The sequence below is a fragment of the Muntiacus reevesi genome, chromosome 4 (assembly GCF_963930625.1).
Source record: "Muntiacus reevesi chromosome 4, mMunRee1.1, whole genome shotgun sequence".
Taxonomy (NCBI): Eukaryota; Metazoa; Chordata; class Mammalia; order Artiodactyla; family Cervidae; genus Muntiacus; species Muntiacus reevesi.
This window is the reverse complement of record NC_089252.1, coordinates 86,287,862-86,305,329: the sequence shown is the minus strand read 5'-3', so window position 1 is coordinate 86,305,329 and position 17,468 is coordinate 86,287,862. Positions and strand designations below refer to the sequence as shown.

Genomic DNA, 17,468 nt, shown 5'->3' with positions numbered 1-17,468 from the left:
TAAAGAAAGTTGACTGAAAAGAAGGACAAGGAGACATTATAAGAAAGAATACAGCCAACTTGAGTGCGGGATGCTGTCAAAGAGCTATTCTGTCTTGTTCTTTAAGGCTCTGTGGGTCCTTATCTCCTCCATTTGTTTAGAGTTGCATCAGAGTATGTCTGCTCCATCTCGTCTCTGTAGAGCTTCTTTGTCCTATTTGCCAATGGCCTTCACTGGGCTTCCAGGGGGCTGAGATGGCAAAGAATCCATCTGCAAAGCAGGAGACCTGGGTTCAATCCCTGGGTCAGGAAGATCCCCTGGAGAAGGAAATGGCAACCCACTCCAATATTCTTGCTTGGAGAATCCCATGGACAGAGGAGCCTGAAACCCTATAGTCCACAGCATCTCAAAGAGAGTTGGACACAATTGAGCGACTAACTCTTTCACACTTTTACTTGACAAGTCTGACCTGGGTCCTAAATTTGACATATCACTGCATCACTCTCACTAAACACAACCTCTGTATTGCTCGCTTCAAGACATCATAGAAGAATCTGACTTGTTCAGCTGAACTGTCCATGGGCAGCTCTGCCTTTGATCCAGTGGCCACCCTGGTGTAATCATTTGAGGTTATGTTGGCAGGTGGAAGGGTACATGGTCCTGTACTGCATGTAAATCTGCCACGGAATCAGGAATTAGGAGCACGAGGGAAGCTTCCTGAGAAGATGGCTGGGGGTGGAAGTGAAATCACAACTATGGCTACTACAAAATCATTGCCAGAGAAATTTTAAGACTTAACTTTTTATCCTGTCCATTCTCTGCTCAACTGTTTTCAGTTCTAACTGCTCCCTCCTAAACATAGGGCCTGGTCAGAAAGGTTCTTCTTAACAGTTATAGCCATCTATGACCTGGCCCCACTGTATTTTTCTTTTCTTCACCTGAAATCAGCTTCCACAGGAAGACCTCTACTCCTTCCATTCCTCCAAAGTGCCATGGAATGTTTCCACTTTCTCTATGTTTACTTACTTTTTCTGTTAAACCTGAATGCCCTTTTGAAACCCTTCAAGATCTCTCATCCCTCAACCATTCTGTGTGACCTATTCTGATCTTCATTATATTTGGTTGTGTGTTATCCTATTTCACACCACTCATCTTCTTTCACCAAAGACAATTATTTGAAGGCAAGAATTATATTCTACACAGCTGGCTTCTTTAGAGCCTAGAAGCAACAAGTCCACCAAGAAAATAAGACAAAGCACTGGAGACTGATTTAACTGTTGTCACAATTATCCTATGAACTTAAATACTACAGTTCAAACTTATTTTTTGTCAATCCAGCTAAAAGATTAGGCCCACAGGATACATTATTTCCTTTCATTTTATTATTATTTTCTTTTCTACCATGCTAAAGTTATTTTCATTCAATTGGTTGAGTTAAAATCAATATTTGCTGATAGTCACAGGGAACAATAGAGTGATACAATTGAATAAAATTCAAACTTTAGCTAAGATGTCATTGCTATAAAGACTTGTAAACAAAAGCAGACAAAGTAGCTTGCCAACACTCCTACACGAGCTAATTAATTTTAAAAGATATTACCTCATAACCGAGTAAGTGTCCATTGCTCAATTTCCAAGGAATGGCATTCCATGAAACTTCAATTTCTGAGGAAGATAGGCTATTTGCAGAAACTTGAGATGGAGCTATTGTAGGCTCTGTTTGGGAACAGAATGTGAAATGCAGTTATAATTTTGATAGTTAATTTAAAAAATCTACTGAAGTTTTTATTTAAAAAAAACATTTTAATGTATTTGAAAATACTATAAAATACTCTTTAAAAATATTTGAAAATATGAACCATGTCTTGGTCATGTCCCATTTTCTAGGAAAAGATGGCATCATAACCACAGGCTTTTTCTTGCTGAACAACCAGAACAACTCTACCCTCCTCTCTGGCACTCCCTTCTTGGTATTCTACTTTTCTCCCTTTTTTCCCCGCTTTGTTCTTTCCACTATATCATTATTTCTTTTTCATCCTTGAGCCCCTGTGGGAAATCCTATGTCCATAAAGGCTACCTATTTTTATTTTTGGCCTTGTCGAACAAAACTCAAGGTCTACAGAATTCATTTACTCAATAAGCATTTAGTGAGTGTCTTGTCCAACCAGCCTCACAAGAGGCGCAAAGTTCAATGAGATCCTGTAGTCTTCTGAAGAAGGAGATAAACCTGCACAGAGCTATTACACAGTACAGAGATCCCCTTGGTAATGGAGGACTCCTGGGGTTTCACAGGCCCTTGCAGTGACTCTCCCGTCTCAGGACACAGCTCTGAGTAGACATGTCTCCTCCCCCAATATTCATTTCTTTGTTAAAGGATCCTGCTTCCTGGCCATGGCTGATGGATATTGACAGCCTGGTCCAAGGATGGGTCTATTAGATACCTTTCTCTTGAGGACATGGGTTTGGAGAAATAAGGAAGACTTGAGGCCAGTCAATCAGCCCTGGTGCCCTAGAGAAGCCCTAGGTTTCTGAGGGCTCAGAGCTTCCTTGATTAAGACTCTTCATGAGGTCTGCTATTCAATAGCCCCCCCCCACTTTGATTCAGTGAAATGTCTGAGGATATTTCCAATAACTCTCGCTATTTTCAAAGACCAGTCAAGTCAGATTCTGTCATCTGGATCAGACAGAAAGACCTTAAGTGATTCATCATTGGTGGCAGGAATGGTAACAGAAGAAGGAACGTGCAGGAGGCAAGAGGATAGTAAAAGACTCTGGCTGTTGCCTCCCTCCTAGCTGCCAGCCCCCCTCCTATCTAGGATGCACAGGGTGGACAGCACCCCAAAGCTCCTTGGTCAAATACCATCACTCCCCAGACCACTGATCTGCCTTTGTAATGATAATCCTTCTCAGTAACTCTTGGAGAAGAGTTCTGGCTATGAATTTAAAAGCTCCTTCTGCTGCAAAAATTTTGATAATGCCTTTTCCTTTTTCTCTCAAAACTCGGTGGAAAAAGAACAAAAATAGGGGGTGATAGTATGATGAAAAAGTGAGCTTTCCTTATTTGTTTTTAGGAATGACAACTGTGGACCCACTTCTGCAATTTACTGTAAGGCTTGGTGGATAGAGGAGATGCTGTGAAATCATATTTCATGAGCTCAGACTACTCAAGAGCAAAAGCCTAAGTTAAAATACTAGCTCAATAGGTCTGTATGGATTTTGGCAAATTCATTAATTTTTCATCAAGCTTCCATTTTCTCCTATGTAAGTGGGAAATGACAATAGTACCAACACATCATTCCTCTTTGGAAAATTCAAATTAGGTAATGTCTGGCTCATAGTAAGCATTCAATACTTGTTACTCCTGTCATTCTAATTAGGTAGAACCACATGAGCTAGCAAATGTTCAGCTGCTTTTGACCTACAAAATGGCTTCATAGACTTCTCCTAACACTACTATTATTTTCTAAAGAGGTGCAATAACTGGGACAGAAAGGCAGACAAAGGGAATGAGTCCAGAGTGGAGTGTGTGTGAGTCTGTACCAAATGGAACTGGTGAACCCCATCCTCGAACCTGCACATTCTGTGCTTCACCAATGTCATACTTGTGGTCGTCCCTCTCCAATCTGCTAAAACCTCTCTTTCAGCTCTTAGGAACCACTTTATAACTTGAGACTAGAGCACTTCAAAGAGAGTATCTTAATCTTACCTCCAAAAGAAGAAAGCTCTGGAAGGCAGAGCTGCTCCCTGCTTCACAGACTAGAATTCAATGTATTCCCCCTAAACAGATGTTTAACAAAGTGTGAACCCCTCTGACTATTCACTGAGTTTCACACTTCAGGTAAGCATGGTTGATCTTTATTACCTGGATGAGGACTCTAACTGTGACTTCAAACATTCTTCTTTTGAAGAAATACATCTGAACTCACAAAGAACTTCCAAATTGGGGTTTGGGATCACAATTGGATTATTATGTTTGGAACTGATAAAAAGAGCTTCCTCTGTTTATGATGAGGTTACATATCAACAAACACATCGTCAGTCAAAAATAGAAGTTGAAAATGCATTTAATACACTGAATATACTGAAGAGCATAGCTCAGCCTGTACTGTGTGTGCCTAGTTGCTTAGTCATGTCCTACCCTTTGCGATCCCATGGATTGTAGCCCGCCAGGCTCCTCTGGCCATGGGGATTCTCCAGTCTAAATACTAGACTGGGCTACCATGCCCTCCTCCAGAGGATCTTCCCAACCCAGGTCTCCCATATTGCAAGCAGATTCTTTACTGTCTGAACCACCAGTGAAGCCCAAGAATACTGGAGTGGGTAGCCTGACCCTTCTCCAGGGGATCTTCCCAACCCAGGAATCAAACCGGGGTCTCCTGCATTGCAGGCGGGTGGATTTTTTACTAGCTGAGCTATCAGGGGAAGCTCTAGCTTAGTTTAGCATATCTTAAACAGGCCCTGGACAATTACATTAGCCTCCAGTTGGGCAAAATCAATTAATACAAGGACTATTTTACAATAAAGTGTTGACCATCTCGTGTAATTTATTGGCTACTGTACTTGAAGTGAAAAACAGAGTGGAGAATGGTTAAATGGTACAGAATGGTCATACGTGTATCCACTGTTGACCCCTGTGGTTGCCTGGCCAACTAGGAGCTGTGTCTACTGCTGCCCAACACCCTGATACATTATTTGACTCCACATCACCGGCCCAGGAAAAGACTGAACCAACGTAAAATTTCCGCTGAATATGTGTCCCACTTCACACCATTGTAAAGTTGAAAAATCATTAATAGCCTTTCCATACCTTCTTCTGCAGAGAAAACTGTTGTCACTGGGCTAAACGGTCCCTCACCTTTGTTATTATAAACACCCACTTTAACTTCATACAGTGAAAATGGCAGGATGCTTTCATTCCTAAAGATGTATCTTGGGGTATCAGGAGATGTGACCACTGTCTGGATCCAGTTGGTTACTCCAAGAGGGCGGAAAGCAACAACATACCCAAAACCTTCACCATTTTGTAGTTCTTCAGGGACTGGCTATAAAGAAAAGACATATTAAATCACACTTTCACATGAGGGCATGGTAAAAATAAATTCAGCTATAATGTGGAGTCTTTTTTAAAAGTCAATAATCTTCATTGTACTAAGTGGCTGGATTAAGAAAAGAAAAAAGGGACAGGGAGACAGTGAGCTGCTTTAAAATAGACACATGCCACTCCTTCATAGCCATCCAGATAACAAACTAGAACTTTCCAAAATAATTTAGATTTTTGAGCATCCTATACTTTCAGTTGTAATATTGCATCTCTAAATTAAATAAAAATCATCTCCTCCCTAATGTTGATCTTACAGAAAAAATTATATATTGACATGATAATTCAGTGCAAGAATAAAACTTTAAGAAAGGAAGTAAAAACAAGGTTTTAAACTCAAAGCTGTATTTGCATCATGTCAAAAATTTCTATTGATACTCCATGATCTCTTGACTTCTTATTTCTCCATCAACATCTTCAAAAAAGAAAGGCAACTCTAGTGCCTTCTGGCTTTGTTAGTTAACATTCTCCCTAATTATGACATAAAGCAAGGGCTGAGAGAATGGCCAGAAAGCGGCACTGCCTGGAGCAGTGGCACGTGCATCATCGGTGGGAGAGCAGCTCCAGAGTCAACAGTCAAGACTTGACTCATCCCCAGCCAGATGACCTTGGGCAAATTATTTAATATCTCTATGCCTTAGTGTTTTTAACCTAAAAAACATGTTGTAAGCATAAAATGAAAAATAAATGCAAAATGCTAGGAACAGAGATTAAGACAAAGTGAACATTAAAAAACATGAGCCAGTATTAATAGTTCTACCACCATCACTAGCACCACCAGCATCACCCAGGAAGCCAGGGCTGTGGGAAGACCATCACCCTAAGGGGGCAGACGCTGCCCAGACACTTACATCCCAGGTGATCACTAGTTCAGACCGGCTCCCACCTCCTCCACTGACTTCTGAAGGAGGCACTTCTGGCACTACACAGGTTAGAGAGAACAGATGAAACCCTATTCACATTTGGTAATATTTATCAGAAAGAAGATTCAACATTGGTTACTTTTAATATCTGAATAATTCTACAACTGGCATATTACGTGGGCATGTGTGCACGTGTGCAAGTGTGTACATACATGCAATATGTATGTGTGTATATCTAAATATATTTATCTTTTGGGGAGATAATCACATGGTTTACATTTGCATAAAATTATTAAAGATTCAAAATGTTTCAAACAGTAAGAAAAAATTACTCAGTATGAAGGTTAATAAAATGAGAAAAAGTATTTCACAAGGGATTATGATAAATCAATCCAGCATGGAAATTTTTTCCCCAAGTGTCAAAGCTACTTTTTTTAATTGAAATATAGTTGATTAACAATGTTTTAGGTGTACAGCAAAGTGATTCAATTATAGACATATATACATACATATGTACACACACATATATATATTTTTCAGACTCTTTTCCCTTCTAGTTATTGCAAGATATTGAATACAATTCCCGATGCTATACAGTAGGTCCTGGTTTTTTATCTATTTTATATATAGTAGTGTGCATCTGTTAATCCAAAATTTCTAATTTATCCTGCCCCTTTCCTTCTCCCTTTGGGAACATTTCTTTTCTATGTCTGTGAATCTATTTCTGTTCTGTAAATCAGTTCATTTGTACTATGTTTTTAGAGTCCACATATAAGTAATATCATATGATATTACAGCCTTTCTTTCTGCCTTAATTTTACTTGGTATGATAATTTCTAGGCCTAACCACGTAAGCATGAACACTTAACGTGTGACTCCCCTAAGTAAAGACAGAATTCTCAGAACACTGGCTTTATATGAAAATGACTCACAATGAAATCTTCAAATCCTGTTCTTTTATGAATCTCACACAGGCATTCGATTTCTCACTAACAGAAATTTATATTTTGTAAATCTCATGACACATCTAGAGTATAAGATACCTAAAGGTAGGTGCTTGTGTTCACAGCTGTACCCACTGTACCTACAAAGGCCTCAGCACACAGCAGATATTTCCTACACATATTTCTGTGAATAAATGAACAGAATCTCAAGACAGACGTGGCTCCCCAATTTCTCATAATTCCTGGCACGAACATTCTACGCATTGTCCTAAGTGAAAAAGCATCATGAAAATTACTGAAATATATTCCATGACTGCTATCTTGCCCTTGTTCCAAAGTGATATATCGGCTGTATTTCAAACATAATTTTAGTCTACAGATTCTGAAAAGCAAAGTCTTAAATCCTGTCTGATGCCTCAATAACATGATACATACACAGTTTCTGTTCTGCGGTTTCAATGTTAGGCTGTTTTTAGCATTACAAAGGGGTCTTATAGTTAATATTAATAGTTGCCCCTCATGAAAATTTTAAAAATAATTCTCTCTTAATTTAATACTCAAGGAGCCAAAAAAAAAAAAAACCTATTCATCAATCACTTAAGCTCATTCACTGAGCTTGGAGGGCAGAATGAGATTTCCTAGCAGCTGATCTCCCAAAAGTCATTATCCTACCAATTTGTCAATGCTTGTTATAAATGAAAACAGCACTTCCCCTGTTAACAGGGTGATGATGTCAGATAGTAATTATAACCTTAAGTGACAAAAACATAGTCACTCTACATGCACTAATGAAGGCCAGCGCTGGACTGAACTCTTGCAAATGTCACACTACATCAGATTCACTTACACGTGTGTCTTTTGACAAATGCCATATGGCCAGTCTGCCGTGAGATAAGTCAGATAATTGCAACGAGGCATTATTGAGGCTGAACCCCTGCCGGCCTGGGGATCAAGGGCAAAAGTGGAAACACACACCAAGGAAGACCTATGAAGCCATGACTCAGAAAACAAAAACACTAACCTGCCTCTTCAGTTCTTACTTTTTCTGAGGGTAAACTGGGTTCTCCACCTCCGATTTTGTTACTGGCTACAACCCGAAATTCGTACTCCACCCATGGATTTAACTCGACTACCGTAGCTGTGTGTGTTTTCCCATCAATGACCTCAGGCACTACAAAGGAATATTTCAGAGAGGTAAACGTTTGCGCATCTTACGGTTGATCTGAAATCCATTCATTTGCACCAGTGGCATCTGCCTCTCCCCCTTTACCTGTTGTGGCTGTTTGCCAACCAACGGAGAAGGGCGTCCTCGCCTGGACAGAATAGGCTATAACTGGGCTGTGGTTGTCTGTACCTTCTTTCCAAGAGAGCTGGGCTGTTGTGTCTGTAATTTCATCTACCTTCACGTTCTCTGGTGGCCCAGGTGAACCTATGGAAGGCAAAAATGCAAACAGTTCAGTTCAGTCCAGTCACTCAGTCATGTCTGACTCTCGTTAGCAATTTCATAAACCAAAGTGAAGAACCTGCCTCATGACACGTGAATACCTCCAATGGATCCCAATTTCAAAAACATGTATGGAAAAAGGAAATTTCCCTGGCAAAAAAACAACCATTTTCTTTCTTTTGCATTCCTGTTGTTAGATATTAAATCTGGATTTTGAGCCATAAATTCCAAAGGCATAACACTCCGCGACTGCAAATGACATCTGCTTTTTGAGTCTTATGTTTGGCAGGATTCCTGTACCTTTCCAAATTCAATAACCTTCACTTTTGCGTGAAGCCTTTTTTAAAAAAAAATCTCCTGGGACATCTCTGAAGTTTCCAGTTTGTTATCTAGAGTTGTTTTATTCTACAATGCACTCTGGGTCATTTTTCAGCCCAGTAGCAAATCAGTACTTTGGACAGTAGCTCAACTTGGCAAATTTTCTCAGGCATTCTGGATGATCCTGGTTTTTTGGAAGTACACATACACACACAACACACACACACACACACACACACACACACACACACCCTCTACCACTAGTCTCTTTCACATTAAACTCTATCACTGAATTAATGACATGTTCAAAAACACATCAGCCTGGCAGCAGCTGTGGAATGCTTATTACTGTGAGAGCTACTGGAATGACAGAATTGAGATTTTTATTTCTTTGAATTAGCATCAGTCCTCGTTGGCACATCTTCTGGTCTATTTGGGTGGGGTGGGGATCAAATCAATATTATAACTTGCATGCTCATATTGCTATCTCATCATGGCTTTTTTCTTCAGCGAGGAAGGCTCCATTAACATGTTTAAAAACAAAATAAAACAAAACAAAAAATACTGAGCCATTAATGCTTACCTCTTACTATGAGGTCAGCGGCAGATGAAACACTGTCCACCCCCGTCTGCACCATACAAACATATTTTCCACTGTGCTTCAACTGAATGTTTCTGATCATTAAATCACCTGATGAACTCTGTTGGAAAACACAGGTAATGAACATATTATTATTCAAAAAACACTGAGAATCTTAAAGGCCATATTCAACAACACAATTGGGACAAAACCCATATTCAGAGAGAAGACCTAGGTGGTTACAAAACAGAAGATTGCTCCAATGGAAAGTATGGAAATAAAAACAAGTTAAGAACCATACATGACTGCAGACATAGGTTTCTGTAGCTAAATAAATGACAAGCTTTCCCCTGAGTGTTTATGGTTTCACAGATAAATAAGGGCAGAGATTACAGTCTCAGAGTCTATTTACTTCCACTAGGGTGACACTTCTTTTTATATCCACTGCTCAGCACCAGCTCAACTCTTTTCTCTTGTTCCAGCCTCTCTGCAATTATCTGCCTGAGAAGAAGAGGGAAGCATTTAGGTATCTGGTGGGAGATAAATGCAGCACGACAAGGGGATTACCACGGTTGAGACACTTTTCTGAGCTCTTTGAAGCTTAAAAAGCCTAATGCTGTTTAATTCCTTTGCTACAGAATTTAGGGACAGTCAGTATGAACCCCTCAGTAAGAAGAAATTAAACATTTTAAACCAAAAAATAACAGCTGCCCATAAAGACACTGGCTGGCATTTCCCAGTGCCAATTAATGAAGCAAATGTATTTCTAAAAGCTCAACTTCAAATAGTCCTCATTTTAAAAGAATGTAAAATCATGTTCATAAAATGACTAACTACAGGCCAGTTTCATGCATTAGTAAAAGTATGAATTGAAATAAAATGATTTGGAAAGCAAAGCCTTTTGAAAAGGATCACTTACTGGGAACATCTCTAAACTGGTACAGACAAGGAAGCAATGAGTGGTTTGTCTTGTAAATTAAAAGGATAATTTTACTGTTGGGTTTTCCTAGTATTTGTTGAAAGATGGATTCCACTATCTTGTTTTTAGGTAATTTCCCAAGATCTTCTCTAGGGTGATTTCTTAAATATTGCTTCAAATCCTCAGGACTTTAAATGGTCTATACATTCTCTGATGGTTTGGACAGTATGGCTTTAGCATGATTTTCTTGAGTACTGGGAATAGACAGATGGGAGGTGATTGATGGCTGTAATTAAATAATAATCCAGAAACTGTTAAGTTTGCACATTTTACTTTCATCAAGTTAAACTTTTTCCTTTCTCTCCCTCTCTCTCTTTCTCCTCAGGGTTATTTAGAAATTTATCCCTAGGACAAAACCTTCAATGCTTGCTGACCTTTAGAAACTCTCGGGTTTTATGATCTCCATAACCTCACAGGAGGTTGATTATCATTTCTATAGAAATCTCTTATTTTCAGTGAAGTAAGAACTGTTACGATTAAATTCCATTAAGGCATTAGGGTAAGCTATTATTATTTCCTGTGTTTATTTGCTTATTTTGAAAGCAGTTGCATAAAAAGGAGCTGAAAGCAGGATTTTCTTTATGTCTATAGATTCATGAATACAGTTTATAGGCACATAAGCTGGTTTTGCTTCTTGAAGAAGTAAAAAAAAAAAAAAAAGACTGATGTTGGGTTTGTCATTTCTGTTCATTTCAGTATTGATGGGTGAAGAGAGACATAACTTAGCTAGTTTATGTAATACCCAAACCATCTTCCTGAAGAAATATAGCTAGGCTCACAATCAAGGGAAATATAACTTTTAATTATTTTTTACACTGAAAGTGAAAACGGAAGCAATGAACATGCAGACAAGGAACAATTGAGTTTTTCTTTCAGAACCAACATGAAATTGAGTAGATGAATACATTAGTGAAAAATAAAATGCAGCAAAAACTAAGAAGGATCCTGTCCTTAATTTTTGTTTTTCTCAGTAGACTAAATTTATATTATTCCTCTTCTAGTGCTTTTTCTCTCTCACCCTATCTGTTGTCTTTTAATGAAGCAATATAAAGAGTCAAGATTGATCTTAACAAAATTTCATTAAATGCTTGCCATGTATGATTCACTTGAGGTTAGAGAAGTGCCTTATATATAACCTCTGCTCTGTAGGATAGAAACCTAAGTCAGGGTTTTATGTGTGTGAGAAAAAAGTTATGTTTACAAATTTATGGAAGCTTATTTAATAAAGGTTCAATAAATCACATGACACATACCATATATATACAACCTCAGAATGAAAGAAGAAATAAATTTCCAGTCCCGCTGAGGATATGGAGCAACTGGAACTCTTATTGTTACTAATGGGAGTGCGGACTGGTGCAATTACTCTGGAACTCTGTTTAGAAATATCTACTAAGGCAGGATATAAACATAATCTACAACCTGGCAATTCCACCCTTATTACATACTTTACAGATATGTGTGCATATGTTCACCAAAGACATTTATAAGAATGTCTGTGGTAGTACTAACTGGAATAGCGAAAAGATGGAAACAATCTAAAGTCCATCACAATAAAGCAGTTTAATAAGCAGTGAAATCTTCATTTAACAAAATACTAACAGACCATGAAAATCAATGAACTATAACTACACAGATCATGCACAGCCAAGCCTCAACATAAATAAAAGACATAAATCAGATAGAAAAGAGTAAAATGATACTGACTTATCATATTATAAATCTGGATTGTGACTATCTTTGGTGGGATATTTAGTACTGCAATGAAGCAATCACTAGGACTTCTGGAGTAGGGGTTCCTTTGCTTCTGGATTTCATTGTTGTTTACTTGAATGGGTTCATTTTGTGAAAACTCATCAGGCTATACATTTATAGCTTGTGTATTTTGGGGGAGAACACAATAGCTCTCAAGATGCAGTTATTCTAATGTGCAATATGGCTCTAAAAGCACCACTGTAAATAGGACCATAGTTGAAGTGGTCAAAAAACATGGCTGTAATTCTAAATTTCAATTTCTTTCACAAGAATAAAATGCTTAATAATAATAAAAATACTATTAAAGACCATTTGATACTTTCTTATTAAAATGAAAACGACTATTCTCAGACATTAAAAAAAAGATAAAAACGGACAAGGGAATTCCAAAAGGAAGTTTCACTCTGACCAAACCAATCTTGTCCCCATCAGTTTTCACTGTTAATGGTTAAAATACATGCAATTAATTACTGATTATAATAGAATAGGAGAAGAGTGTCCAAAAAAAAACCCAAGTAGAATTAGTCTATTCACTGTATTATAGCACTTGATAGATTATTTTTCAATATAGTCATCACTAAAATTACATGTTATTTAGAAATATTTAGAAACAAGCTTGTAATCCCTTGAGTGTAAACATAATTCACACAAAGCAACTTACAAACATTACAAACAGTAATACTCTTTGAATAAATTCTTAGGAGCACAATAACTCTTTGAATAAAAATAGCTTCTACTTTATTATCTCTTAAATTAGTGCTTTAGTCTTTCTTTATACAGTTTTCCTAAATTCTCCTTCCCCCCACCTCAAATAGAATGGACTAGAATTAGAACACTACAGAAGGAAATCTTCACTTCCCTATTCCTATTTCCCTTAAAACATCTACCTCAAACTGTAGCAGTATAATTTCAGTCTTTCAGAAAGCAAGTCTTATTTCTATGCTGCTGATCATAGCATTACTTGAAAATGGAGCTTTTCAGTAATAGAAAAGCCCTGTTCCTACAGGTTAAGCAGGGTTTTAAGATCAGGCAGACATTTCCCTAAATCATATGAATTTAAGTTCTTTCTAAAAAGCACTATCTTTTTAAATATAATCATTGATTCAAAAAATATTCATTAAACAATGGCTATACTTTAGTCACTGGGGATACCATGGTGAGCGAAAAAAAAAAAAACCAAAAAAAAAAAAAAAAAACAGTCCTTATGTTCATGGAGCTTAAAGCTGAAAGATTAACCAAATGACTACTACAGTCAGTCAGTTCAGTCGCTCAGTCGTGTCTGACTCTTTGCGACCCCATGAATCGCAGCACACCAGTCTTCCCTGTCCATCACAAACTTCCGAAGTTTACTCAAACTCATGTCCATTGAGCCGGTGATGACATCCAGTCATTGCATCCTCTGTCGCCCACTTCTCCTCCTGCCCCCAATCCCTCCCAGCATCAGGGTCTTTTCCAATGAGTCAGCTCTTCACATGAGGTGGCCAAAGTACTGGAGTTTCAGTTTCAGCATCAGTCCTTCCAATGAACACCCAGGATGGATCTCCATTAGGATGGACTGGTTGGATCTCCTTGCAGTCCAAGGGACTCACAAGAGTCTTCTCCAACACCACAGTTCAAAAGCATCAATTCTTCGGTGCTCAGCTTTCTTCACAGTCCAACTCTCACATCTACACATGACCACTGGAAAAACCATAGCCTTGACTAGATGGGCCTTTGTTGGCAATGTAATGTCTCTGGTTTTTAATATGCTGTCTAGGTTGGTCATAGCTTTCCTTCCAAGGAGTAAGCGTCTTTTAATTTCATGGCTGCAATCACCATCTGCAGTGATCTTGGAGCCCAAAATGACTACTACAAATCAATGTAAAAGTACAGTATAATGCAAGGTCAAAGTACGCAGACAAATCTATGACTTTCTGGAGTCTCAATATAGTTAGTATCTGCAATAGGAACAGAAGCTACCTAGCAAAAGAGGGTTAGAAAAAATGGTCTATATTAGAGACTTACAGAGAAGGCAATGGCAACCCACTCTTGCCTGGAAAATCCTATGGACGGAGGAGCCTGGTGGGCTACAGTCCATGGGGTCGCTGAGTGATTTCACTTTCACTTTTCACTTTCATGCACTGGAGAAGGAAATGGCAACCCACTCCAGTGTTCTTGCCTGGAGAATCCCAGGGACAGGGGAGCCTGGTGGGCTGCCATCTACGGGGTCGCACAGAGTCGGATATGACTGAAGCGACTTAGCAGCAGCAGCAGCAGCAAAAACTTACAAATATGCAGAGACTCTAAGACAGGTGAGAAAATAGTCTACTTTGAGAGTGTGAGGGATAGGGTATGTCAGGGGGATAATCAATTCACAAATCCAAACGAATAAGCCTCCCCCACTACCAAAAGCTCCATTTAATTTTGCTGTAGCTGATTTCGGGTTCATACTCATGTCTTAATGACAGTACATTTTATTATATTTGAAAAAACTCAAAAAGTTTTGCTAAGTAATTAAGAATTACTTACTTATCTAATCATATGCTCATCTAATTACATAGATTTCTCCAAGTAAAGATCATATTTACAGAACATGTTACATGTATAAACAGTAAATGGATTTATAAGCCAAATCATCTTTGAAGTAAATGCTAAGGAAAAGTCCAGAGTGCATGAGATGAATTAGAAGAGAAGTTTGTTAATTTTCCCATATATTTTCCTAGGTGATGATGGGAATGAAATTTCTGATATAATTTAAAAACCACTCTGTATTGAAAGAAAAATACTACATAATAACCCATACCAGGTGAAGATAAGGAAGCCGACAGCTCATCACTAAATACAGGTAAGCTGAAAGTACATTGCGAGATATACTGCATGCTAAAAGTCAAAGTACAAAATAAACCTTGGAACTTGGAAAACCTCTTGAACCCTGCAAATATAACATGAACTTTCAATAAAACAAATTTTCAGCAAAAACTAATTCCCTAGTAAGCACTCTTGATATAAATGCTGCTGCTGGGCTGCCAAGAAGCATAATTTGCCAGTTTAAGCGGGAAAAAAGGTATTTTGAAAACAATTTGGAAGGCAAGGTAGAATAGAATTGCTTCTCTTTTTAAAATCACTTTTACACAGCCTATTATTGTACAGACTCCAATATTAATCATTCATCCCAGCAACTGGGTTGTCTTCCAAGCCCTGACAATGCATGTAAATCATACACAGGAACCCTGCAACAGTCTAACCAGTAGATTACCTCTGAAACCTGAGTGGTGGTTTTAACTGTGAAGGTCCCTGAGGGAATTGGTGGCAGATGTGAGTCACCTCTGTATTTCTGACCAACCAAGTTAAGTCCCCCCAACACATCCCAAATGGTTGTGACATAGCCACCTGTTTTACAGATGAACACTGCTCACCCAAGGAACAGAATTAACTGGCAACCACTGAAATATGAAGATAGGCCCTAACACTGGAAACTGTGTTAGTTTTTCTGATTGATAACTAGTTTCATCTGAAACTTTGATGCCAAGTTATCTACAGAGGTCATATTTAGGGCAGTAATAAGCAATTGGCTCACATCAAATTTTTTTTTTTACTTTCTTTGGTACCAATAAATTGGAATAAATGATACTTTATAGATTCAAAGGATTAGATCTGATAGAGTGCCTGAAGAACTATGGACAGAGGTTCGTGACATTGTACAGGAGGTAGTGATCAAGACCATCCCCAAGAAAAAGGCAAAATGGTTGTCAGAGGAGGTCTTACAAATAGCTATGAAAAGAAGAGAAGCAAAGGGCAAAGGAGAAAAGGAAAGATATGCCTATTTGAATGCAGAGTTCCAACGAAGAGCAAGGAGAGATAAGAAAGCCTTCCTCAGTGATCAATGCAAAGAAATAGAGGAAAACAACAGAATGAGAAAGACTAGAGATCTCTTCAAGAAAGTTAGAGATACCAAGGAAACTTTTCAAGCAAAGATGGGCACAATAAAGGACAGAAATGGTATTGACCTAACAAAAGCAGAAGATATTAAGAAGCGGTGGCAAGAACACACAGAAGAACTGTACTAAAAAGATCTACACAACCCAGATAATCATGATGGTGTGATCACTCACCTAGAGCCAGACTTGGAATGGGAAGTTATGTTGGCCTTAGGAAGCATCATTACGAACAAAGTTAGTGGAGGTAATGGAATTCCAGTTGAGCTATTTCAAATCCTGAAAGATGATGCTGTGAAAGTGCTTCACTCAATATGCCAGCAAATCTGGAAAATTCAGCAGTGGACACAGGCCTGGAAAAGGTCAGTTTTCATTCCAATCCCAAAGAAAGGCAATGCCAAAGAATGTTCAAACTACTGGACAATTGCACTCATCTCACACACTAGCAAAGTAATGCCAGGCTTCTACATGCCAAGCCAGGCTTCAACAGTATGTAAACTGTGAACTCCCAGATGTTCAAGCTGGATTTAGAAAAGGCAGAAGAACCAGAGATCAAAGTGCCAACACTGGGTCATTGAAAAAGCAAGAGAGTTCCAGAAAAACATCTACTTCTGCTTTATTGACTATGCCAAAGTCTTTGACTGTGAAAAATTCTTAGAGAGATGGGAATACCAGACCACTTATTTGCCTCCTGAGAAACATGGATGCAGGTCAAGAAGCAACAATTAGAATCAGACATGGGACAACGGACTGGTTCCAAATTGGGAAAGGAGTATGTCAAGTCTGTATATTGTCACCCTGTTTATTTAACTTAAATGCAGAGTACATCATGAGAAATGGTGAACTGGATGAAGCACAAGCTGGAATCAAGATTGCTGGGATAAATATTGATAATCTCAGACACGCAGATGACACCACCCTTATGGCAGAAAGTGAAGAACTAAGAGTGAAAGAGGACAGTGAAAAAGTTGGCTTAAAGCTCAACATTCAGAAAACTAAGATCATGCAATCTGGTCCCATCACTTCATTGCAAATAGAAGGGGAAACAATAGAAACATTGACAGACTGGGCTTCAAAACCACTGCAGATGGTGACTGCAAGCATGAAATTAAAAGACACTTGCTTCTTGGAAGAAAAGTTGTGACCAACCTAGACAGCATATTAAAAAGTAGAGACATTACTTTGGCAACAATGGTCCATCTAGTCAAAATTATGGTTTTCCAGTAGTCATGTATGGATGTGAGAGCTGGACTACAAAGAAAGCTGAGCACCAAAGAATTGATACTTTTGAATTATGGTGTTGGAGAAGACTCTTGAGAATCCCTTGTACTGCAAGGAGATAAAACCAATCAATCCTAAAGGAAATCAGTCCTGAATATTCATTGGAAGGACTGATGTGGAAGCTGAAATTCCAGTACTTTGGCCACCTGATGCGAAGAACTGACTCATTTGAAAAGACTCTGATGCTGGGAAAGATTGAAGGAGTGAGGAGAAACGGATGACACAGGATGAGATGGTTGGAAGGCATCACCAACTCAATGGACATGAGTTTGAGTAAACCCAAAAGTAAACTTTTGAGTATAAGTTTGGTGAT

The 17,468-nt window shown here is 38.5% G+C and overlaps 1 protein-coding gene across 1 annotated transcript in view; it reads right to left on the bottom strand.

The window, feature by feature from the left end:
• Positions 1 to 17,468, bottom strand: part of CNTN3 (contactin 3) — a 392,050-nt gene that overhangs the window by 38,544 nt on the left and 336,038 nt on the right. The window contains exons 14-19 of the mRNA XM_065935286.1: positions 9,230 to 9,347; positions 8,155 to 8,313; positions 7,906 to 8,055; positions 5,929 to 5,999; positions 4,787 to 5,021; positions 1,580 to 1,695 (exon numbers count right to left, since the gene is read on the bottom strand). Of these exons, the coding sequence (XP_065791358.1) occupies positions 1,580 to 1,695; positions 4,787 to 5,021; positions 5,929 to 5,999; positions 7,906 to 8,055; positions 8,155 to 8,313; positions 9,230 to 9,347 (849 nt within the window). The remainder of the gene's footprint in view (positions 1 to 1,579; positions 1,696 to 4,786; positions 5,022 to 5,928; positions 6,000 to 7,905; positions 8,056 to 8,154; positions 8,314 to 9,229; positions 9,348 to 17,468) is intronic.